Source organism: Sinocyclocheilus rhinocerous, unplaced genomic scaffold, assembly GCF_001515625.1.
Source record: "Sinocyclocheilus rhinocerous isolate Xijiao unplaced genomic scaffold, SAMN03320098_v1.1 scaffold558, whole genome shotgun sequence".
Lineage (NCBI taxonomy): Eukaryota > Metazoa > Chordata > Actinopteri > Cypriniformes > Cyprinidae > Sinocyclocheilus > Sinocyclocheilus rhinocerous.
The window spans coordinates 1,029,824-1,051,850 of NW_015634502.1; the positions used below are offsets into that span (position 1 = coordinate 1,029,824).

The 22,027-nt window shown below is 36.9% G+C and overlaps 4 protein-coding genes across 5 annotated transcripts in view; 2 read left to right on the plus strand and 2 right to left on the minus strand.

Moving 5' to 3' along the window:
• Positions 1-438: 438 nt before the first annotated feature.
• On the minus strand, positions 439-2,760 carry LOC107745837 (UDP-GlcNAc:betaGal beta-1,3-N-acetylglucosaminyltransferase 7-like). The gene has a single exon (XM_016559843.1). The coding sequence runs from the start codon at positions 2,312-2,314 to the stop codon at positions 1,082-1,084; it is 1,233 nt and encodes a 410-aa protein (XP_016415329.1). The 5' UTR covers positions 2,315-2,760; the 3' UTR covers positions 439-1,081.
• Positions 2,761-3,745: 985 nt separating this feature from the next.
• LOC107745779 (UPF0688 protein C1orf174 homolog) lies at positions 3,746-7,897 on the plus strand. 2 transcript variants are annotated; one of them, XM_016559761.1, is made up of 4 exons: positions 3,746-3,859; positions 4,109-4,186; positions 4,353-4,742; positions 6,760-7,897. In XM_016559761.1, the coding sequence occupies exons 1-4, from the start codon at positions 3,845-3,847 to the stop codon at positions 6,859-6,861; spliced, it is 585 nt and encodes a 194-aa protein (XP_016415247.1). In that variant the 5' UTR covers positions 3,746-3,844; the 3' UTR covers positions 6,862-7,897. The 2 variants fall into 2 exon arrangements, with proteins under 2 accessions (XP_016415247.1, XP_016415248.1); XM_016559762.1 differs by lacking the exon at positions 4,109-4,186 and having other exon boundaries at positions 3,748-3,859.
• Positions 7,898-8,662: 765 nt separating this feature from the next.
• LOC107745838 (DNA fragmentation factor subunit beta-like) lies at positions 8,663-11,335 on the minus strand. Its single transcript, XM_016559844.1, has 7 exons — positions 11,167-11,335; positions 10,917-11,043; positions 10,600-10,785; positions 9,830-9,909; positions 9,506-9,679; positions 9,232-9,332; positions 8,663-9,087 (listed from the first exon to the last, which is right to left on the minus strand). Exons 1-7 carry the CDS (start codon positions 11,284-11,286, stop codon positions 8,877-8,879), a joined length of 999 nt encoding a protein of 332 aa, XP_016415330.1. The 5' UTR covers positions 11,287-11,335; the 3' UTR covers positions 8,663-8,876.
• Positions 11,336-12,061: 726 nt separating this feature from the next.
• nphp4 (nephronophthisis 4) overlaps positions 12,062-22,027 on the plus strand; it is a 163,441-nt gene continuing 153,475 nt past the window's right edge. Inside the window, exons 1-2 of the mRNA XM_016559763.1 lie at positions 12,062-12,685; positions 13,756-13,902. Coding sequence (XP_016415249.1) covers positions 12,551-12,685; positions 13,756-13,902 — 282 coding nt within the window. The 5' untranslated portion in view covers positions 12,062-12,550. The remainder of the gene's footprint in view (positions 12,686-13,755; positions 13,903-22,027) is intronic.

Consider the following 22,027-nt stretch of genomic DNA (forward strand, 5'->3'; position numbering starts at 1 on the left):
TGGGGAATAAAGATGATGCCAAAAGCACCAAAGGAGTGAATAACGACTTTCAGACTGTTGCTTGCACAAAGCCACTGTATGGCGCAGAATGACTTTAGAATATGTGGAATATAGCGCATAACACGCATTACATTTTTAGAATAGGCTAATCATACGTTTACAGTGCTTAAAAGCTACGATCTCCATTCTATGTAAGAGTCATTAGGAAATTTCTTCTAGTGAATTTCTTGTAGTATTTGGTGCATCATAATATGCATAAAAGTACATTTTATATGTTTCCTATTAGATTAGCTTATGTTTTTATTTTTTTTGGTCAAAAGTCAAATTACAAAAGTGTTATTCTAAACCCCTTAAATTCTAAACATTGTGTGAATTATCTCCTTCTAAAATTGCAACATCATGTTAACAGCTATTAAAAAAAGTAAACACAATAAAAACCACACTAGTGTACATGAAGACAAGTATCAAATATGTAATGAAGGTAGCTCTTTAGTGAAACATTTTCCAGGTTGGGCAAACTTACATGAGTTTTAAGTGTATAAAAGCAATTTATTAATTACATTATTTGTTGGCCAAAACAGGTGTTACATATTTGTGTCTTACCTTTTACATTAGCCTATTCCTATTTGGTGAATTGTTTCGTGCTTGTAGACTACAAGCAACTACAAGTTGTAGTCCAAATATGTCACAAAGGTCCAGCTTAATATGCAATATGCATCTTTTCCCATTTATTTATTCTCTTTTTTTCCGTGGGTTTCACCTTTTTAGCCAAGTCTTTAAGGTATGTGTTTAGAATATAGGCCTACTTGCTCAATGGAGGAAACATTGCGCCAGCTAGCCCCTGTAGGCTTATATAAACAAAAATGGATCGATTTGGGTTGTATTTGTTCCCTGTATTATAAGACCATAACTGAAAGACTTGTAATTTATTAGCCTACATCTGACAGTTGATAACACAAATATTCACCATCTTCATCCTTCCTTACAAAATTACAAAAAAAAAGAACATTGAATGAAAATAACAAAAACGCTTCATTTGAAAAAAAATATCTTAACAGTGTCTTTATAAATACGCATCTTTTCATATTACGACGTGTCTGGCACAGTTCAAGTCCTCGTTTTGAACAAGCGTCCACATTTGCAGCAGCTCCTGCGGACCGAGTTTGTGCACCACGATGAGGTTGCGGAAGAAGCACGGCTCCCGGTTCAGACGAGTCACTTTACGCTTAATGATCCCAAATGTCCTGAAGGCCAGGTGCAGTTCAGGGACGATCTTCAGCTTCTGAAGACACATGCCCAAAAACACATCATCAATGGGGTAAAGCTCCACGCCCTCAGAAACCGCAAAGAGCCTGTGGGCCACCTGAGAGGACATGAGAAATCCTCCCCCACCCAAATAAGGTGGATAGCGTTTATCATACAACTCTTTGGGAATGAAATATTTACTCTGGCGGTTTCTGATCGGTTTGGCTTCTAAAATGGTGTCTCCTACAATGAGGTTTTCCACTCTGTTCTCCTCCACCCGAAAGCCAATTAGTTCCACTAAGTTCTTGGTGTGGACAAAAACGTCATCGTCCCCTTTGAAGACGAAGGGAACTCCACTGCAGTAGATGTTGAACCATCTCAGAAAGTTCACCTCCTTCAAAGTGAGGTTGAAGAAAGTGTCCATAAAGTCCCACTGTAAGATGTCCCCGTAGGTTCGGTCTTCATATTGGACTAGGGCTTGCAAATTTCGTGTGTCTTTGCCAGTGGCCGGAGTGCCTAATAGAAATAGTGTTTTGATTTTCAAGCCCTGGATTTCTTGCTCCTTTCCCCAGGTCTGTCGCACGGCTTCTCGCCGGTCATGTTCTTCAATAACCGATTTGACCACGAGCAGAACATCCACGTCACCGCTACACTTCTCCGGGTGACTCAGCAACATTGGGAAGTATCTGCAATGTCTGTGCAGGACAAATTCGTGGAACCTTGGGTTCAAGCGACGAAACCAGGCTCGAGTCTTCATCGTGGAATTTTCATGACATTTAATACTATTCACGTCCCATTTTGATGGCATGGGTTTTCTTTCCACTGGCGCCAAGCCATTCCCGTGTGATTGGGATGCATTTTCAATGGCCTTTATGCTTTTACATGTGGGTCCACACCATTTGCGTTTCACGTCGACTTTGGTATTTTTAAAATTCGTGTCCACTGTAATTAACCTCTGAAGCATCAGTATAGTGGCAAAAACCAAAGTCAGGCTGACCGCAGTTCTTAAATTCTTTTTCTTTCGAAAGAAGAGTTCCATTACGCACGCGCTCCTCAGAGAGTAGTACATTGCGGATTTGTCATGAAAAGTCAGTCAGGTCCGCTGTAATTAATTGTCCAAGTGTTATGAAAATATAAAAATGAGCGACCAGTCCATAAACAGGCATTGTGATTAAGCTGAAAATCCGTCTTCTCCACTTTCCTCCTGTCAGACGAAGTTTTAGTCCGTTGTCCCGTCATAAATTGTCGCAACAGGTTCTTCTCGCTTCAAGTTCTGCTGCTGAAAATAGGAGGCAGTCATCCTGTAAAACAATAGGCAGTCTGCCCTCCTCTCTCCTCCACCTTCACGACACCTACCTGCTATAGGCTCTCTGGTTACACACGACAGCTGTGCAAGCGTAATAAATGAGTGTCCCCAAGAAGAGTTTGAATGAGAACTACTTACTTATTCAATGTATGTAAATATTGGAGTTGAGTAAACTTGTCGTCTTTATAGAGGTATGTAACCCACTTTTCACGTCCCTTCCACAAGCACACTCAAAAAGATACTTGAAGATGTCAAGGAGTTGATTAGCACTAAACTCATAATTTTAGTATTTAGCGCCCCCGTGTGGTTCAAAGCGGTAGGGTCAGTCAATGATTGTCAGTATTTGCAGTATTGCATATTATAGATATAGATTGTCCTACCAAATGTAAGCATATTTTAATGATATTATCAGCCATTTACATCAGTTTTCTGCACTATAAAAACTACTAGCATGTGTTTAGAGCATTTTTTTTCTATTAAAAGTCATACACTTTAATGTTTGATCTGTGTACTAAAATGTTTGCTACTTCAATCAGCCCCATCCAGCTTAACTGATGGTCTGCCAAACTGGTTATGTTGGTCCTACGCTCTGGTAGGACAACTGATCAGTTGCCTTTGGTTTATAACCATAAATGACTAGTTTGCTCCTGTGACCACAATCACCATAAACTAGTGTTAGCTGCATTTTCTAGCAGGGTTCCACATGATAGCTTAATGCTGTTAAAGCCTGTTAACATTCTCATTTGTCCGTGGATTTTCCATGTGAGATAAGTTAGATGTTGAAGCTTGACTATGATGCCCACTGCTGGCAAATGAAACAATGTTCAGAAAACCCATTGCGGAAATTATTTTATTTATTTATTAAAATTTTTTTTGTTGAGTAGTCTATGACTGAGACTACTCGGTGTCAAATATTTGAATACAAACTGCGCGCATTAATGATTTCACGGATATCATCATCAGTAGAGGCTGGACCTAGTATAACATCATATTCAAGTCACAGAAGTCTTACACAGTATATGACTCATTCAACATATTTCTACGATGAATAACTTGCCATTTCATGTAATTTAATCGCTTATACCACTGGTCATAACAGTTATGACTTGTACAAACGGACTAGTACTAACTGATGGGTATCAGCCACCGCCTCAGAAAAGCCTAGTAAAGTTTTCAACTCCCATCTCGTGATTCTGTGTGGCGCAGATGATCGGATATGGGCGGGACTTCAGCGGTCACCGGAGATAAACACTCTCAGGACTCCACACTCGGTTTTCGACGCCGAAACTTCCAATGAGGGCGAAGCAGGTAAGATAACTTGATTCTGAGCTTTTACTATAGATAAGTCGTTTTTTTTGCTAGCATGAACATGCACGATCAGTTTCAGCGTTCAGTGTGAAATATAATTTATTAAGGATTGGTTCACAGTTTTGGCGTGTAGACTGAGCCTCGCTTGGAGCACGAAATTGAAATTTCACTCGGTAGTTTGTGACGGGGAAACGGATGTATTATTGATCATACAATGTCCCTAATAAGGATAGTGCTTTCTTGTTTCAGATTGTCGTTGGGAGCCACAGACTGCGAGTGCGCGGCACTGTCTCTTTAAACACGCCTGGTGTGAAAAGTTCAGTCAAGGTCAGTGTCAGCGTCTACTCGTCTACTCATCCATCTCCTCCCCGCAGTTTCCGTCTGTCGGCTACAGTAACAACAAGGTATCTCACGATGTATCAGCCACGTCTAAAACCGCGCTGATATTTTATTGTTTACATATATACATTTATTACTTATCTTTTATCCACAGAAGGCTGTGCGGAGGAGAGTTCTGCGCGGTTTGGTGCAGAGATCGGCGTCTGATATCGCGAGCGCAGCGCAGCAGATGGCTGGCGACGGCGGGGAGGCCAAACGTCTTCAAAAGAGACCGTTTCACGGCGAAGTAGAGGAGAAATCTAGCGCGACCATGAATGAAAACGTCAAAATTCAGCCCGGTAAAAAGACTTCGGGTGATCGGCGCGGTAAGGAAAACTCTGCCGCCAAGTGTACTGCTTTGACAAGCGGCTATGCAGAGGCGAAGATGGACCAGACCGTCATTCACAGTCACCAAACGCGAGAGGACCGGAGCATTTTCTTCGACGAGGACAGCAATCACATTTTCCCAGTGGAGCAGTTCTTTGGGAACATGGATGTTGTTCAGGTAAGCTAAACTGATTCAGAACACATGTTGTTATGATTGGGTATCAGTGCAGAAATGCAGCAAAATAGCGCTGTTTGAACTTAATTCCGAGCTGTGACCAGCAATTACGTTTGACTTTCAAGGTTCTAAAAAGAACTACTGTATTTTGAAAAAATAATTTCATGTGAACATTTTTACCTGTCTAGTGGAAATGGTCACGTGACCAGAGTTTTACGTCTTGTTCAGGTAAGCTAAACCGATTCAGAACACATGTTGTTAGAGTGGGGGTTCAGTCTTCAGCTGGCTGGCAGGAGCTGCCACTGACAGGTCACGTGAGCTGCCACCATCCACTGGCGGGTCAGCTGGTCTGCCACTCCAGCCAGTTAGGCAACTACTGTTTGAAGACAGATCTACCTATTTGGAAGTCATTTTGTTTTAATTATTATTATTATTATTATTATTATTTTTTGTAAATTGTTTTCTTTTTAATTACTTTGAATAAATGAATATATTTATTTGCGTTCATGTCTTCCTCTTACTGCTTTCACGAGCCAGCCTTTATTTAAACTACGAGTATGCCTAGGCTATGTGTTCCCCACCACTCCTGTTGCAAGGAAATGAATAATTTTTATTATTGTGAATGTTCTTTTTAATCTATTCTTTAGTATGATATATGTTTTAAGGAGGTTTATCTAATGGCCGTGATCCCGACTGGTGGGTTACTGGCACTTCTGTCCAGCCAGCTGCTATTAAGCTGCAGGTTTAACGGGTTCCCTGCGACTCTTACTGCAATGGAATTCATTGTTTTATTATTATTAATGTATTCTTATGAATATACTCTTTTGTATCATCGACATTTAAGGGAGGTTTATCCTGAATAAAGGGCTCAAATGGCCGTGATCCCGACTGGAGGGTTACTCCTGCTTCAGAGCAGCCAGTCACTTTTAGCTCCAAATTTAACGCGTTCCATATCACTCCATAAAAGGTCGATCATTTAAAAGAATAAAGTCATATGAACAGATGTACAAAAAATAAATAAAACAAATAGAAAAATTTTATATATATATATATATATATATAATTTCTGGAGCTAGATTGGAAGAATAGCAAAACACATAAATCTGCCATAAATCAATGGTTCCTGATAGTGGACTGCCAGCCGGCAGGCAGCCAACCACTGGCAGGTCAAGTGATTGAACTCCTAATGTGTTGTTATGATTGGGTATTAGAGCAGAAATGCAGCAAAATAGCGCTGGTTTGAATTGAATTCAGAGCTAACATGTGCGATCAGCATTTTTGTTTGACTTTCAAGATTCTAAAAAGAAATTATGTATTTTTGTAACTATAATTTCAAATGCAAACGGTGTTGATTTCATGTGAGCATTTTTTACATGTCTGGTGGAAATAGTCACGTGATCAGTTTGAGGTCTGTGACATTAAATCGGTGCATAAAATAAAACGTTTTTTTTAATTAATTAAAGATAATAAAAGTCTCATAAATCACTATTATAATACGTCAGTTAAGAAACTCTTTGTCCAGTATAGTATATGAAAGAAAAAAATAAAAATTAAATTGTCAAAAGGTAAGTAAATATCTATCTATATGGTGTGTATACAATAATAGTAATAAAAAAGGAAAAATATATAAAATTGTAGATTTCATAGTTGCATAATTAAAAGTAAAAATAAGAAACGTAAATTTATTGTTGTTAAATATCAGTTGATGGCCCGTGCAGGATGTGAACTTTCATGGCTCTTTGCCCCAGTAACATAACCCTGATCTAAGTTGAGCTTTGCAGATGAATAACATGCAGCCAGATGGCTTTGTTTGCACACAGTGATCCTAAAATGTTGAGGTTAATTCAAGACCATGTAGGATTATTGGAGTGAAGGTCTGTTAATGCTCAATAGGGTGTCAAAACACAGCAGGTGTCTGGCTGATTTCATAATGCATGCGCTCAACAGACACTGTCATTAATGCAATTTTAACGTCTTAATGTGGCTTTGTTTTAAAACATTCTGACCTGATTTGTTTCAGAATTACCCACGCAGAACCCCAGGAAGCAAGAGAATGAGTCGGAGAGAGTACAGGAGCATGCATTACTATGCCAAAGAGGACAGTGAGGACGAGCAGCTATGAGGACACAATTCCTCTCACAGAGTCACTCAAACTGTATGCCATTGACGGGGAAGGAGTTTTATGCTGGTAAAATGGATTTGATTGTTTTAAAGCAAGCTATTTTATTCCAAGAGCCTTCTTAATTAATGTTTGAGCTACACTGAGATGCACTGTTGATTTATCAGTAATGTGGTAATTTTTGTCTTACGCAAATTTAATGAGGTACAACAACAACGGCAAAAATGTTAGGGCATCCCTAATTATAAACTTACTATATATGTGCCACACTAAAGGAATGTACAGTAAGAGGTGCTAGACTTCAGGCTAAAACCATCATGTGATTGGGGTTTCCACTGAAAGAAAGCTAAATAATTTCTATAACTTTCTGTACACTGGGTTTTCTACCACTTGTCCTTACTAATGTGCTCTGAAATCAACAAATATTGTTTTATCAGTCAAGTGCCTTAAATTTGCTGTTCAGACTTTGAAAGCAATTTGAACATTAGCTTGGACATTCTGAATTTGGCACTTTTAAACATTCTCTATTGAGAATGAATAGATTTGTTTTGGAAAAAACACAATACTTCAGATTTGGTGCTGTATAATTGAAAATTAAAGCATGTAGCTATTTTGACATCTTATGTTCTTTGATAGGCTTATGATGTAAAGATTTTTTTAAAGGTTAGTATCTCAAATTAAGAGGGTTTTATCTGTATTATGCATGTGGCTTCACCAAGAATTTGATTTGTCTGTATATGATTTGTATCTTATTTGACAGGATTTGCACTAACTTGAACAAGTGGCTCAAAGATGTAACATTTTAAAATGTAGTTTCTTTGCTACTATGTACAAATTGTATGAGGTAAAAATTGTAGAAAGTGTGATTTTGAAGTTTATATTTTTCTATTGAAGTGATAAACCAAGTGCTGATTTATTTTTTTTGCTACCAAATGCTTTGCATGCACATGACATGTAAACTTATTTAATATCAAATCTTCTGTGAATTATCATACGAAAGGTAAAATACTCCGTCCAGAGAAAATAAACCTCACTAACAGCTTTGGAAATCAACTTTTGTGTTTTATATGTATATGCATGTGTATATGTCTCTACATTTTTTTTTTTTTTTTTTTAATTCAACTTATTTCATATTGAACCTTGTTTGGTGTAATTTTTGAAGACATTATTTTTGTCACAGAAGGCTTGAGTATATTTTGTACAGTAAATAAGGCTATTGTTTGTTGTTGAAAGCACTACAAACATTGGCTGTACAAGATATCCTGTTCTCAAACATGCTTCATTATTCAAATAGAGACTGTTTTCAAAGATATTTAGTTCTTAATAAACCAGTAAAAATTGAAATTAAAAAAATATAAAATCAGTCGGTTATAAAACCCTGTAAAAATGTTATTCACATAATTTAAACCAATGTGACCCTGGACCACAAAACCAGTCTTAAGTCGCTGGGGTATATTTGTAGCAATAGCCAAAAATACATTGTATGGGTCAAAATTATAGATTTTTCTTTTATGCCAAAAATCATTAGGATATTAAGTAAAGATCATGTTCCATGTTCCTACTGTAAATATATAAAAAATGTATTTTTGATTAGTAATATGCATTGCTAAAAACTTCATTTGATTTTTGATTAGTAATATGCATTGCTAAGAACTTCATTTGGACAACTTTAAAAGGCTATTTTCTCAATATTTAGATTTTTTTGCACCCTCAGATTCCAGATTTTCAAATAGTTGTATCTCGACCTAATATTGTCCTATCCTAACAAACCATACATCATTTTGAAAAATTGACACTTAAGACTGGTTTTGTGGTCCAGGGTCACAAATGTTGTTTTGGTACAAAATTTGGTGTATAACAAACTAAAAGTTACAATTAAAAATGTCTATACCTAAAGCACAATATAACCCCATAATAAGATAAAATGGCCCTGAGCATCTCAGAACTTGCATCAGTGCTTGTGATTCACTAAAGTTGAAACTTTCACACTAAGCTGCATAATTCATAAGAGGATTATTTCATTTCACAGTCCTCCTGACCCGTTTGTAGATTTTTCTGGAGTCACAGCTGAGCTCATGGGCTCCTTTCTTATGGCAGACGATGTGAACCAGCTTGAGATTCTCCCTTGTGAACAACAGTTTGTAGAAATAATCCACATTTATATCGCCGCTCTTATTGCCCTTCAGCGCCTCAGCGAGTGTGGGGATGATGGCCCTTTTCTTTTCTATCCTGAAAAACACATTTTGATTTCAGAATGTTATTCCTTATCAGAGGTGCTAAATACTGATATTTTGATATTAAAATGTACATCAAGATTTAAGTGCACTTAAATGTTTTTTTAATAATCATTTACATTTAAGATTTACTACTCACAGGTGGTCCAGATTCCAGGTGCTGAAGAGAATTCTGCTCTCACGGTTCCCGTATGGGTTTATTGAGTGAAGAAATGTGCAGTTGTTCTCATCAAAGGCACCCTGTTAGCACAAAAGTCTTTTATATTCTTATACAAATAAAAACTACTGTACCACTGTGACAAAGCAGTTAATGAGAGATGTTTTACATTTTTATGTTTCATTATTTTCCTTCAAAGAAAAATGACAATAGACCGAACTAATGAGACTCATTAGAAATGACTAAATGACAGCACCTGGCAGGTGAACCAGCCCTCTTCAGTGCAGAGCCTGTGGACGTCCCTCTCCGATCTGTCAAAATAGGTGCCATTATACCGAGCAGCTTTCAGTTTCTCTGCCAGGATCTCCACCACCTTTTTATATTCACTTTTTGTCTTGGCATTTGGAATAGACCGTGTATATCCATCAACCTACAGACAGTGAACAATATATCTCCTTCAGAATAACGACAGGTCTCCTGTGCTGCATGAAATGAATGATAAACTCCACTAAATGTAATAAATATCTTCAATAATTCAAAAACTAACATCTAAAGCAGAACTGAGTGCTGTTTGTCACACCTCTTTCAAATATCCTCGGATTCTGCTCTCACAGTTATACTTCATGTAAGCAGACTTGGTTTTAAACCGGGCATCAATACCTGACATACAGACATGAGAAATTTGAGAAAACGTGCACATATGCAACACATTTCAATATCTGAAATACTGGATACGGTCATATTTTCATATTTGTATTATGTTATTTATATTCATATTTAAAAATATAAACGTATCATAACATATCTAATTTATTTGTACATATACAGTGGGTACGGAAAGTATTCAGACCCCCTTAAATTTTTCACTCTGTTATATTGCAGCCATTTGCTAAAATCATTTAAGTTAATTTAAATGATAGATTTATATTTTTAAAATGAAACCAATTTTGGGTAATTATTAACCGTGTGAAATTAGTTTGACAATTAAGAACATTTCCTTAACATGTTCTTTGTGAGTTATAATATTTAATAATACAATAGCCAATAATACAGCCTAATAATGTTATCTATAAAAATTACAGTATCTTTTCTTTTTCTTTTTTAAAGATAAAATATATATTACATTTTTATATAATAAGAAATGTGAAATAGGTCAGGTTAGGTTTGGGTCAAATGGAGTACCCCAAAAACATACCAATCATAGCATTCATGGTTAAAACAACAACACATCTTAAAGTATGTATGAAAACATTTTTGAAAATGTGTAAATGTATTAATGTTGCCTCAGAAGAATCAGTTACAGTATACATACAGTAAATGCCTGCATATTATGTTCTTTCCCCTCATTACCTTGAAACCAGTCCTTATCATCTTCTCTGCTCTCCACCTCTGAATTGTCCCTCAGGTTCCTCAGAAGGTCTCCCAGTATTCTGCGCCGTTTGGGAGAACGTTCATCTGCCAGAAGACCCTTCGCTGCACTGATCAGAAGGTCTGCGTCTCTGTCCAAACCCAGGACTTGGTTTATTTCATGCACAACTGTAGAAAATGAAAAGCCAAAGCAATCTGATTCGTTCCATTATTTATAACTGATCACAATATTATTGTTTATTATATTCAGGCAGTGTTTTCCAGTTTCAGGCTAACTGTCAGTCAATGAATTCACTCACGTCCATTCCAGCTCTGTCCCTCAGGCAGAAGAACAAGTTCCGTGTTATCGGGAAGATTTTGAAAATACTCTTCGGTAACTACTGTCCCGTCCTCGTATAAGCAGACCTGGCCTCCGGAGCTGGATACCTGTGGATAAAATGTGAATTATGAATGTCTGACAGCAGCTGCATCCAAGAGCTTTGCAGATTAAAGTAACGTTAACTCTCTCCATAATAATAAAAAAACACATGAAAATGCATTTTATTATACCTTTAGTAAATGGCATGCTTTTTTAATCAGCTCCTTCAGGGTAACAGCTGCAATTCCGTATTTTTTGGCCTGGTTGGCACTTCTGATCTTAAACAGCTTGGGTTTTGTTATTTTGTGCATATTTTGTTTTCCGCAAATGCTAAAGTTTCTCTTTCGCCGTGTGTCTGCACGAGCGTTCAAAACAACGCCACGACGCGCGTTGCCACCTCGTGGATGAAAGTGAAAATAGCACGGTTATGTAATGAACAATAAAACAAAAAATACAATAAAAAAATAAAAGCATAATAGTAATATACGTTTTAATTATTTAATGCTAAAAATGATAATGTAATACAGTGGTTCATTTTGTATTCCAAAACCCCGAGAATCAGCATTTTGGTTTCCTCAGGCATTTCGCTTGGGTGTTAAATATGATTTTCAGTTCATGAATAAAATAAGATATGTGGTTAACAGTACTTCGATAGACTTTCACATTTTTCCACAACACAAATTGCACACTGTCAAATGTGAATGCACAAGGACTACAGCTTTTACATACTACGTGCGAATCGCTTAACCTTTGTTGTTTTAGCAACTTTCTTATTCTTATTTTTATATCTTTATTATTATTATTATTATTATTATTATTATTATTATTATTTTTATTATTATTATTATTATTATTATTATTATTATTATTATTATTATTATTATTATTATTATTATTATTATTATTATTATTATTCTTTTAAATCACTACGGCTTCAGAATTCTCCTTGGTAAAAAAAACCATAGACTAACAAAAACTGATTAAGCAGTGCGAGTCAGAGCTTAGATTCACCACCGAGCCACACGGTGGCGGTATAAAGCAGCCCTGCACTTTTCTCCTGCAGGAAAGCGCCAAAACTCTCTTTAATTCACCCTGGCAACGGCTGATAGACGCTATGGCAACCACTACAGAGATAATCCCTTCCTGACAACTAGCTACGCCCGCATTTTCATTACGTGTATTATGATTATGAAAATAACAGTGTGTAGAGCGTGTCAAAAATGTCAGAACTAGTTATTCTGTAAAATTAGCCTAGTTAACTTACAAGCGACGGAAGCGTAAGTAGGAGAATAGAAAGAATGAGTCAAACTGCTGTTGACTGCAGAGACTGAAATGAATGAGCAGCCTACAAAAAGAGTCTCTGCGTGATTTAGCGTCGCATTTGGTCAATATTCCGCATTTGATTGTAATTAAGTAACAAGCGCTTCACTTCGCCCGCGGGAATGATTTAACAACCTGGGAAGCTTTTAGACGTTTTCAGGGGTGTTTGCCAGGGAACATTAACGCTCAACTGACCGACCGCTTTAAAGACGTTCCCTGGTAACTTAGATTGATAGTAGTGAAGAAAGCTCGCACATGTCAGACTGGAAAAACACTTTCGAGAGAAACCGCGTGATCCCGCCTCACAGTCAAACAGCCAGACAAGCTTCAGGATCTTCTCCAGGTCTGCAGCTGGTCTTCAAACAGATCGATGGACTTCACATAAAACAGGTGGATGTTTAATTCAGATTCATGTTATGTAAAAATCTAAATGTATTGTTAGATCATGTCATAATCATATCATAATTTCTCATATTTTCACCACCAAGTGTATCCTTAAGCCCAACAAAACATGTTTCAGACATTTTCATATTTCATATTTCCAGTTTTACAGGAAAGAAAACATGGATGAAATTAAGGATTAATATTAATTTAAATTTTATGTCAATTTGCCTTTGCTAAAAATATATAATGAAATATGTGATAAGTATTAATTGATTTATCTATCTATCTATCCATCCATCAGAATATAATATAAATATAATAGCATATAATCTGTTTTTATAATGAAATTCTAGAATATAAAATAAATATTTCTTAGTAATAAATATCACACACATAATTATATTAACAACAAATAATATATATTATATTAATATTATATACTTTTTTATATAATCAGTATATATAATGAAATTCTAAACTATAAAATATTTATTAGTCATAAATAATATATACACACACACTAATATGTATTATCAATATATTAATTATCAATAAATAAGTTTTATATTTATGTTACATAAAGTTATATATTTATGTTACATAAAGTTATATATAATCAGTATATATAATTAATTCTAGACTATAAAATAAATATTTATTAGTAATAAATAAATAATATATAGATGCACACAGAATTATTCATTATTCATAAAAAATATCTTTATATTTATATTGCATAAAGTTTTAAATATATATATATATATAAGTGACGTGACATGTGGCCAAGTATGGTGACCCATACTCGGAATTAGTGCACTGCATTTATCCCATCCAAATTACACACACACACAAAAAGTGAACACACACCCGGAGCAGTGGGTGTAATACAGTATATAAATAGGTCATAAAAATTGTATTGTTAAATGTTTTAGATGAATTATACCATGTCACACTGCAGCACACTGTCACTGCTTGAAATCTTATGTCAACTACCCATAAGATACCCACAACTACAGAGATAAAATTTTTTGTTTTCCTTTTTTTCTCCTTTTCTTCTGTGGTTGGCATGACAACAGTCAGAGTCACCGCCATCACTCCAGTATCAGCTGCGTGTGACCCTCTTTGACTCGGGTCACCAGCTCTTCTTCGGGCGCACATGGAAGAGCGGCTCACACTCTGTCAGTGGCACGCAGGGTCAGAGCGGTCGAGTGCTCTTCAATGAGGTAGGGTGACACATTTCTCACTGACTGATGATATTTAGTGTTATTTCATGATGCAACACCTTTTCATGCTTGACTAAGGGTGCTATCCATTCAGAAGTCGTCTTATCTTCATGCCCTATTCCATGCAGAGAGGTGACCTCTTTAAAGTGACAACTTAGGCCCTGTTCAGCTTTTGTCCAGTGTCAGTCTTGTTGTCTAGATGGAGTATTTATGGAAACAGGGGTCAGTACTGTAAGTTTAACACATCCAGGGCTCAACAAAAATGTGTTAAAAAATGTAACAAACAAAAATAGATATAATATATATTAGAAAAATAAAATATATGAATATATAAACAAGTCATTCTTGCAATTTCAGTAAATGCTCGTATTAGCCAACTAAATTGCTTTACATTTCTGACATATTTAAGCACAATTTTCAAAATGTTACTACTTTTTACAACTGTTCAATAAACTTGTTCAGTCAAAAAATAGTGTATTTATAAAATGTATTTTAGACACAATTTTGCCAACCTGTTTTGACTCCACCAATGAAATCAGTCTAGTAAGTGATTCAGTGACTCATCGAAACAGACTTGTAGCAATGTTATTTTAGTATTATTGATATACTATTATATTTTTGTTATTATTTTGAATTAGATTTTATTTTTATATTTTCTGTTATCATTTTTATTTTATTTTTAGTAATTTTGTTGTGTTTTGTCATTTATTTATTTACATATTTATTTAAGGTATGTAGTTTTCATTAAGTTTTAGTTTTAGTTATTTCAGTACTTCAAAGAAATGTTGCCTTGGGAACTAGCTGAAATAAGTTTTTTTAAATATTTTATTTTACTTCATTTCAATTAATGTTTATTTTGTTTCGAGGAATGAAAATGTTTTTTTTTTTATGGTTTTAGTTTTAGTTAATGATAATAACCCTGTCTGTTAGTTCCTGAATAAGTCAGTGTTTTTGAAGAAAGAGTTTGAGGGAATGACTCACTCACGGATGACAGTCACTTGTCGCCACCTACTAGTTTATCGATGTAACCTGCAGAAACAGTCATCGAAAAAATCCCCACCACTAGGGATGTAACGATTCACTCAACTCACGATTCGATTCACGATTTTGATTTCACGATTCGATTTACTCACGATTTTTTTTAACAAAATGAGATTGAAGACATTATACAGTAAATGAAAAGGTGTCGTTTTATTAGGCTATTGCTGCACGTTTCTTTGTGAAATTGAAATATAACAACTAAATTGAAATTTTAAAACAAACCCCAAATCAAAAAATAAGTTACGCAAATAAAAGAAATCTCTTAATATGAACAAACTAAGGCGTTGTTTGTGCTCTTTCCATTTAAAATTAGAGGCAACCACTGGATTTTAATCATGATCCAAACAAAGATGCAGCATACATGCAGCATGAGTAGTTTTTAATCTAAATTAGACTATCATTTCGAAATTTGAAGCAAAAACAGAATGGTCTGACTTTAGTTTTGTGAAAGATACATTCATATAAACTCTTACTCCAATTGTATCGCGATTTGTTTGGCATCTCAACTGATTTGTATCGTCACATATTTGAATCGATTTTTGACCGGCTTGCGGTTAATCGTTACATCCCTACTCACCACTGAATAAAATCTGTTTAATTCAGCCTTATTTCAGTGGTTATTTTTGGGTGCACTACAAATAAACCCATTCTTTCCATTATGCCATTTAAACAATCTATTTTTCATTTTCTGCTATAATGATAGCAGTCACCCTGACCCTGGGGGCACACCTTAAGGACAGACTCTTTTTTTTATTTTTTTATCTTTGTTACAGCTCAACTTATAAGTTGTGCTGAAACTCTCAGGTTTGAAGTATCAGTGCTGGCAGCACACAGCACAAACTGAACCCAGCAGAGTTTATTGGAGATGATAGACATGTTCTGGCCTCTCTCAGCAAGCACAATAAAGGCCCATCTGAGGCTGTGAATTTACTGTATAGCTATCCAGAAGACCACACATACACATACACATACACACACACACACACACTTCGGTCTGCATGCCTGGCACCACAGTAATTCACTTAAATCTCCTATTATGGGCTCTTAGATCCACCAAGTGGAAATAAAAGTTCTTGAAAATGTCCACTCTGAGTCACAGACTGTGGAGGCCGTGGTTAATGTCTGCAGAACGCTCCATTTCCAGCTACTCGCTGTGCCTTTGTGTTTTATTACATGTTCTCCCCCAACAGCTGTGTGGCTCTGCATATTGTATTGAAAATTGTCTCCCTCTTGCCTTCCTGTCATCCATTTGGATTTTTTTTTGCTATCTAATTGTCGGTTCATGATCGCAATGCCCTGTTTTTGCCACAGCTGCCCGTGGCAAGCAAATTAAGAGAATTTACACGCCATGAAACTGTATTTTGCATTAGGTTTATTAAAGGGGTTAAATTCATGGTCCCAACATTGTTTGATGCATGAATTGTAAAGATTTTTTCCCAGTCATTTGTGATTACTGGATAAGCTTTTTAAAAATCATTTTGATTCTAACTGATTTGGTAATTAATTCGTTTTGTGAACTGGTTCATTGAAATGACCTGGCTCAAGAGAATTTGCTAACAAATCAAACATTTCTGTGGTTAGAAAGAAAGATTTGCTCTGCACAACAGTTTTATGCACAATATAAAATATTAAATGCAATAGAGCAAAACTAAAAAATGTATTCACTATAGAGATGTCTATGATTTTTCATGACTTTCATAACATTTTATTCAATAACTGTGTAAAGTTCATTCATTATGAAACAACTTTCTATTCATCAAAGAATCCTGAAAGGCCTCTTAAAAATATAGTTTAACTGTTTTAAACATTGATAATAATAAGAAATGTATCTTGAGCACAAAATCGGCATATTAGAATGATTTCTGAAGTGACACTGAAGACTGGAGTAATGGCTGCTGAAAATGCAAATATTTTAAATTGTAATAATATTTTACAGTGTTACTGTTTTTACTGTATTTTTGATCAAATAAATTTAGCCTTGGTGAGCATAGGGAAAAAAAATCTTACCAACCCCAAACTTTTGAACGAGTGTATGTGTTGCCAAATAGAGTTCTGGGGAGGAAAAAAAGGTGCTAATGTTGTGACCAATGTTTCATTAGACTATCTGTATATCTTTTGTTTTGAATCTCTTGCATCAGCAAGGGACAGAATTCTTATAATTAGGCTTGAACCATTTATTATCTTGTAGTCCTCATAAAGACACCTACCACTAGTGAGTTACTTGATTATTTACTTCCCAAAGCCAGATGTTACTTGCATTCTGTGCTTGAGAAGAGTTCATTTTTGATCTTGCTTGTTCCCCAGTGTTATTCACTAATTAGCCTGGCTAATTCATTTTGTGCCATCTAACACAGAGTGAGAGGTTCTTGTTTATGAAATTGTGATGTGCTAATTTCCACCATTGTCAGTGTTGAAGCCGAATAAAACGTCTGCTCTTCTGTGAAACCCCAGGAGCAGCAGCAGCAGCACAGAAGAGAGACCGTGAGATCACATAAGGTCTGTCAGACATGATGGATCTGTTTTAATATACGCCTCTGAGAAAAACTCAAAAACAGGGCGAGTGATTATAGAGGAATGAAGATAGAATTAAAGCGGGACTCTCCCTCTGGCCTGACTCTAGAGGGGTATTATGACAAAACCGATGTTTTGTGTGGAGATGTAGGAATCAATAGATCTAATTTGATCAGCGACCTTCAATTTGAGGGACAAAGATTTGAAGCCTGTGCTGATTTAGGTGAAAAGGAAGCCGATTGTTGGATTAAGTTACTGTGAATTTTCAATTGCGAATCACTATCAGCAATATGGTATGAGATGATGCTTAGTTTCTTAAAGGAGCCCTAAAGTCCCATTTTTGTTGTGCACCTAATCTGATTTTTTTTTTTTTGCTAAGGATGTTGGAGTGTCACACCAGGCCTCTATTTGTAAGGTCCAACCTCTTTAAATCCCTAAAAACCACAGGTTGTGTCTGGGGAGCATGGGTTATTCATGATGGGTGCCATAAAGCTCTTCAGCCTGTAGAGGGCAGTGCTGTCACACAGTTAAGTGGAAGTGTTATTGGGCTGTGGTTCAGAAGAGTCAGGCTTTTTCCATCGTCTCCCCTTGCGTAATGTTTAAACTGTCTCTCCTCACTGGCTGTAAAACGGCAGTGTCATTGGGCAGCTGGGCAAACTATAGAGCCATAGATTTATGGGTAAATATCACAAAGAAATGTTCAGGTCATATTTCATCCCTAATTCAAAAGGGAAAAAAAATAAGAAATTATATTTTGCAAGAACAAAATTAAGCCTGTTATTAGGCAGCACATCAGGATTTTGTGCTTTGTGATATCATTTTCAGGACAATTAAACACATTTTACCCCTAAATTCTTATTACTGAAATGCAGTAAATAAATAACTGAATGAATAAATGATTAAATAATGTAATTCTCATTACTGGAATATGAAAAACATTGCATGCTTATTACTTTGTGCATACAGTTATTATTATTTGTATTTATTTATTCTTATTTATTATTAATTTTTTAAAAGTTGAATTCAGCATAAAATGCTTTTTTGCCATTTAAGATTTTTAGCCTTGTTTATTGTCAGGACAGTTAAGCACATTTTATCCTCAAATTCTCATTACTGAAATACAGTAAATAAATAACTAAATAATTCTGTAGAGCAGTGTTTCCAAACCGGGGTGCCGTCTGTCGAGAGCAGGGGTGCCGTGTAAAAAATCCACATGGTGTGGTATATGGGCAACTCTGGTAACGTTGCTCTCTCATTCATTGATCTGCTAACCGCTATGTTATGCTCACGTGTTCTGATAATAACTTTTCAAATTATCATATCGAAGTTAGAAATTCAAATATTGTGACAAAATAAATTTTGTAGGGTGCCACAAGTTTGTTAAAAATTCCAAAGGGTGCCACGATTAAAAAAAGGTTGGGAAACACTGCTGTAGAGTACCGAGTCCGACCCTTTTTGGGCGATTTCACTCTGGCTGAGAATCGCTCTGACTTTTCTCATAGACTTCCTTACAAAGATTTTTTTTCCGAACTGCAGGCACTGCAATGCAATCTTTAAGAGTTCAGGGAGGGCTAGCAATAACATGCTTTCGTCATCATACGTAAACTTAACTTGTGCAGCGATTGGTGGGAACAAACATACCTATATTAATAAGAAATATGAAGTCAGGACTAGTCTGTTTGCGCTGAATAAAGCTAACCAGTATCTCACCAGTAAAGTTTAGATGGATGATGATTGTAATAGAGGTAAAGACGATTACAGTGACATACGACAATTGTACACTATTAGACATGTGAGTTCGTTATTATTAATGTGCAAACATTAAAACACTCTTTGATAGCTTTTTGCACAAGCACAATTAAGTATGGTCGCATGTCTGGCAAGTGTTTTATAATGGACACTCGCTGAAGAAGTGTGTTTTTATAGGAGTTTGCAATGGTCAGTCAGTGGTGTTTTTTAGTTGGCGGAGCAGCGGTGCTGTTCAAGCATTTTAAGATGCGCAAGTGTGGGAAGCGAGACGGTGCGGCTTTAGAAAAGCGCTGCCTAGCATCCATCTGGCGAAACTCTGCTCTCTACACAACAAAACGGACACAATTCTTCTGCTCTCCCGAATAAATAAGGACTTTTCATACCCTGCTGTTCTGTGTTTTTTCGGAAACCAGGCTGAATGAAGCCATTCCGACGGCGCGTTACATCTGCCGGTAGACATGCTTCTACATCAATGAAAGGTGGTGAACAAATGTAACCGTGTTGAAGAAGATGTGCTGTCCCAATCTAGAATCAACTGTAAGCCGTTCTACTCGCCACGTGAGTTTACATTCCACCACAAGTGCACGTGAGCACGTTGCTACAACAGCTGGCTGATCAGATCGCAGAAACAGAGCAACAACACCCGGACTCATTCTCAGGGACTTTAATAAACCAAATCTCTCCCGTGAACTGCCTAAATAGAGACAGCACGTTACATGTCCTACCAGAGTCAGTAATATACTGGACCACTGTTACACCACAATTAAGGATGCATATCACTCTGTCCCACGGGCAGCTTTGGGGCTCTCTGATCACTGTTTGGTTCATCTTATACTGACCTACAGGCAGAAACTGAAATCAGCTAAACCTGTAATAAGGACTGTTAAAAGGTGGACTAATGAAGCGGGATTTACATGCCTACTTTGACTGCACTGTTTTTGAAGCTGCTGCCACCAATCTGGACGAGCTCACGGATTCTGTAACATCATACATCAGTTTCTGTGAGGATATGTACATCCCTACCAGGACTCATTTAACTTACAACAATGACAAATGGTGGTTCACTGCAAAACTCAGACAGCTCCGTCAGGCCAAAGATGATGCCTACAGGAATGGGGACAGAGTCTCGTATAAGCAGGCCAAAAACACACTGACATGGAGATCAGAGTGGCTAAGAGGAACTACTCCGGAAAGCTGAGAAACCAGTTTTCTACCAATGACCCTGCATCAGTGTGGAAAGGACTGAAAGACATCACCAACTACAAGACACCATCCCCCAGCATTGTGGAGAATCAACAACTGGCCGACAATTTGAATGAGTTTTATTGCAGGTTTGAAAAACACTGTCTCACACCTCACACCCATTCTGACCTTCTCTCCATGGATCTATTAACACCTCCAGCAGCCCCCCTCTTCCCCCTCCTGCACTTCAGGTCTGTGAGAAAGATGTGTCAGGTCTTCTGGAAACAGAAGAGAAAAAAAAGCATCAGGCCCAGATGGTGTTACACCAGCCTGTCTAAAACCTGTGCTGACCAGCTGGCCCCCATCTTCACACAGATCTTCAACAGATCACTGGAGCTGTGCGAAGTCCCTTCATGCTTCAAACCCACCATTATCCCCATCCCAAAGAAACCCAGAATTACAGGACTAAATGATTACAGACCCGTGGCTTTAACATCTGTGGTCATGAAGTCATTTGAAAGACTGGTGCTGGCCCACCTGAAGGACATCAACGGACCCTTGCTGGACCCCCTGCAGTTTGCTTACTGAGCAAACAGGTCTGTGGATGATGCAGTCAACATGGGACTGCATTATATCCTACAACATCTGGACAGACCAGGGACTTATGTGTGGATCCTGTCTGTGGACTTCAGCTCAGCCTTCAACACCATCATCCCAAAACTTCTCCTGTCCAAACAACTCAGCTCTCTGTGCCCACCTCCATCTGTCAGTGGATCACCAGCTTCCTGACACACAGGTAGCAGCTAGTAAGGCTGGGAAAATTCTCATCCAGCACCCGCACCATCAGAACTGGTGCCCCCCAGGGATGTGTTCTCTCCCCACTGCTCTTCTCCCTGCACACTAGGGTTGTGCCGATAGACGATAGTATCGTTTATCGACGATAGTCAGAGATATCGCCTGTGGCTGATGCCTTTGACGATAGCAAGATGATGATTATTATTATTATTATCAGGCTAGTAATACTATCTAATTAATCTTAGGGCTTATATTTATTTTTCCGCGTTTTTACAGTGTTGCGCGTTATAACCAATCACACACAATTATGCTGAGCTTATGAATACAATGGCCAATCAGAGGCGTTCAGATGAGTCATCGCGGAAACAGCGGAGTTCCGTTGTTCAGCACGCGCTGACTGAATTCTGACTCGCGAGTTCTCTCATCATAAACAACAAAGTGCAGATGTACCTGCGATGTAAGTATAAGAGATTTATTCATCATACAGTGTAGATTCACTGATTGTGTTTTTAAAGTGCATAAACTCGCGCTAGACTGAGCTTGTGATGATGTTCTTTGGTTCTTTTTAATAACTGAGGAAATGTAAGCATTATAATTAGTAACTTACAATGTTTCTATTAATTTGTTATCATGTTAAATTAGTGCTGGGCAGTATGACCAAAAATTTATATCACGGTATTTTTCAAAATTATACCGGTTTCACGGTACATGACGGTATTTTTTTTTCATTCATGACCGGGTGTTAACCATATTTTCTACTGATTGAGAGAGGAAATACTGCAGTATATTGACTTAGAATGCCCTATTTTACTGTCATGATGAGTGAATATTGTCAAAAAATACCACA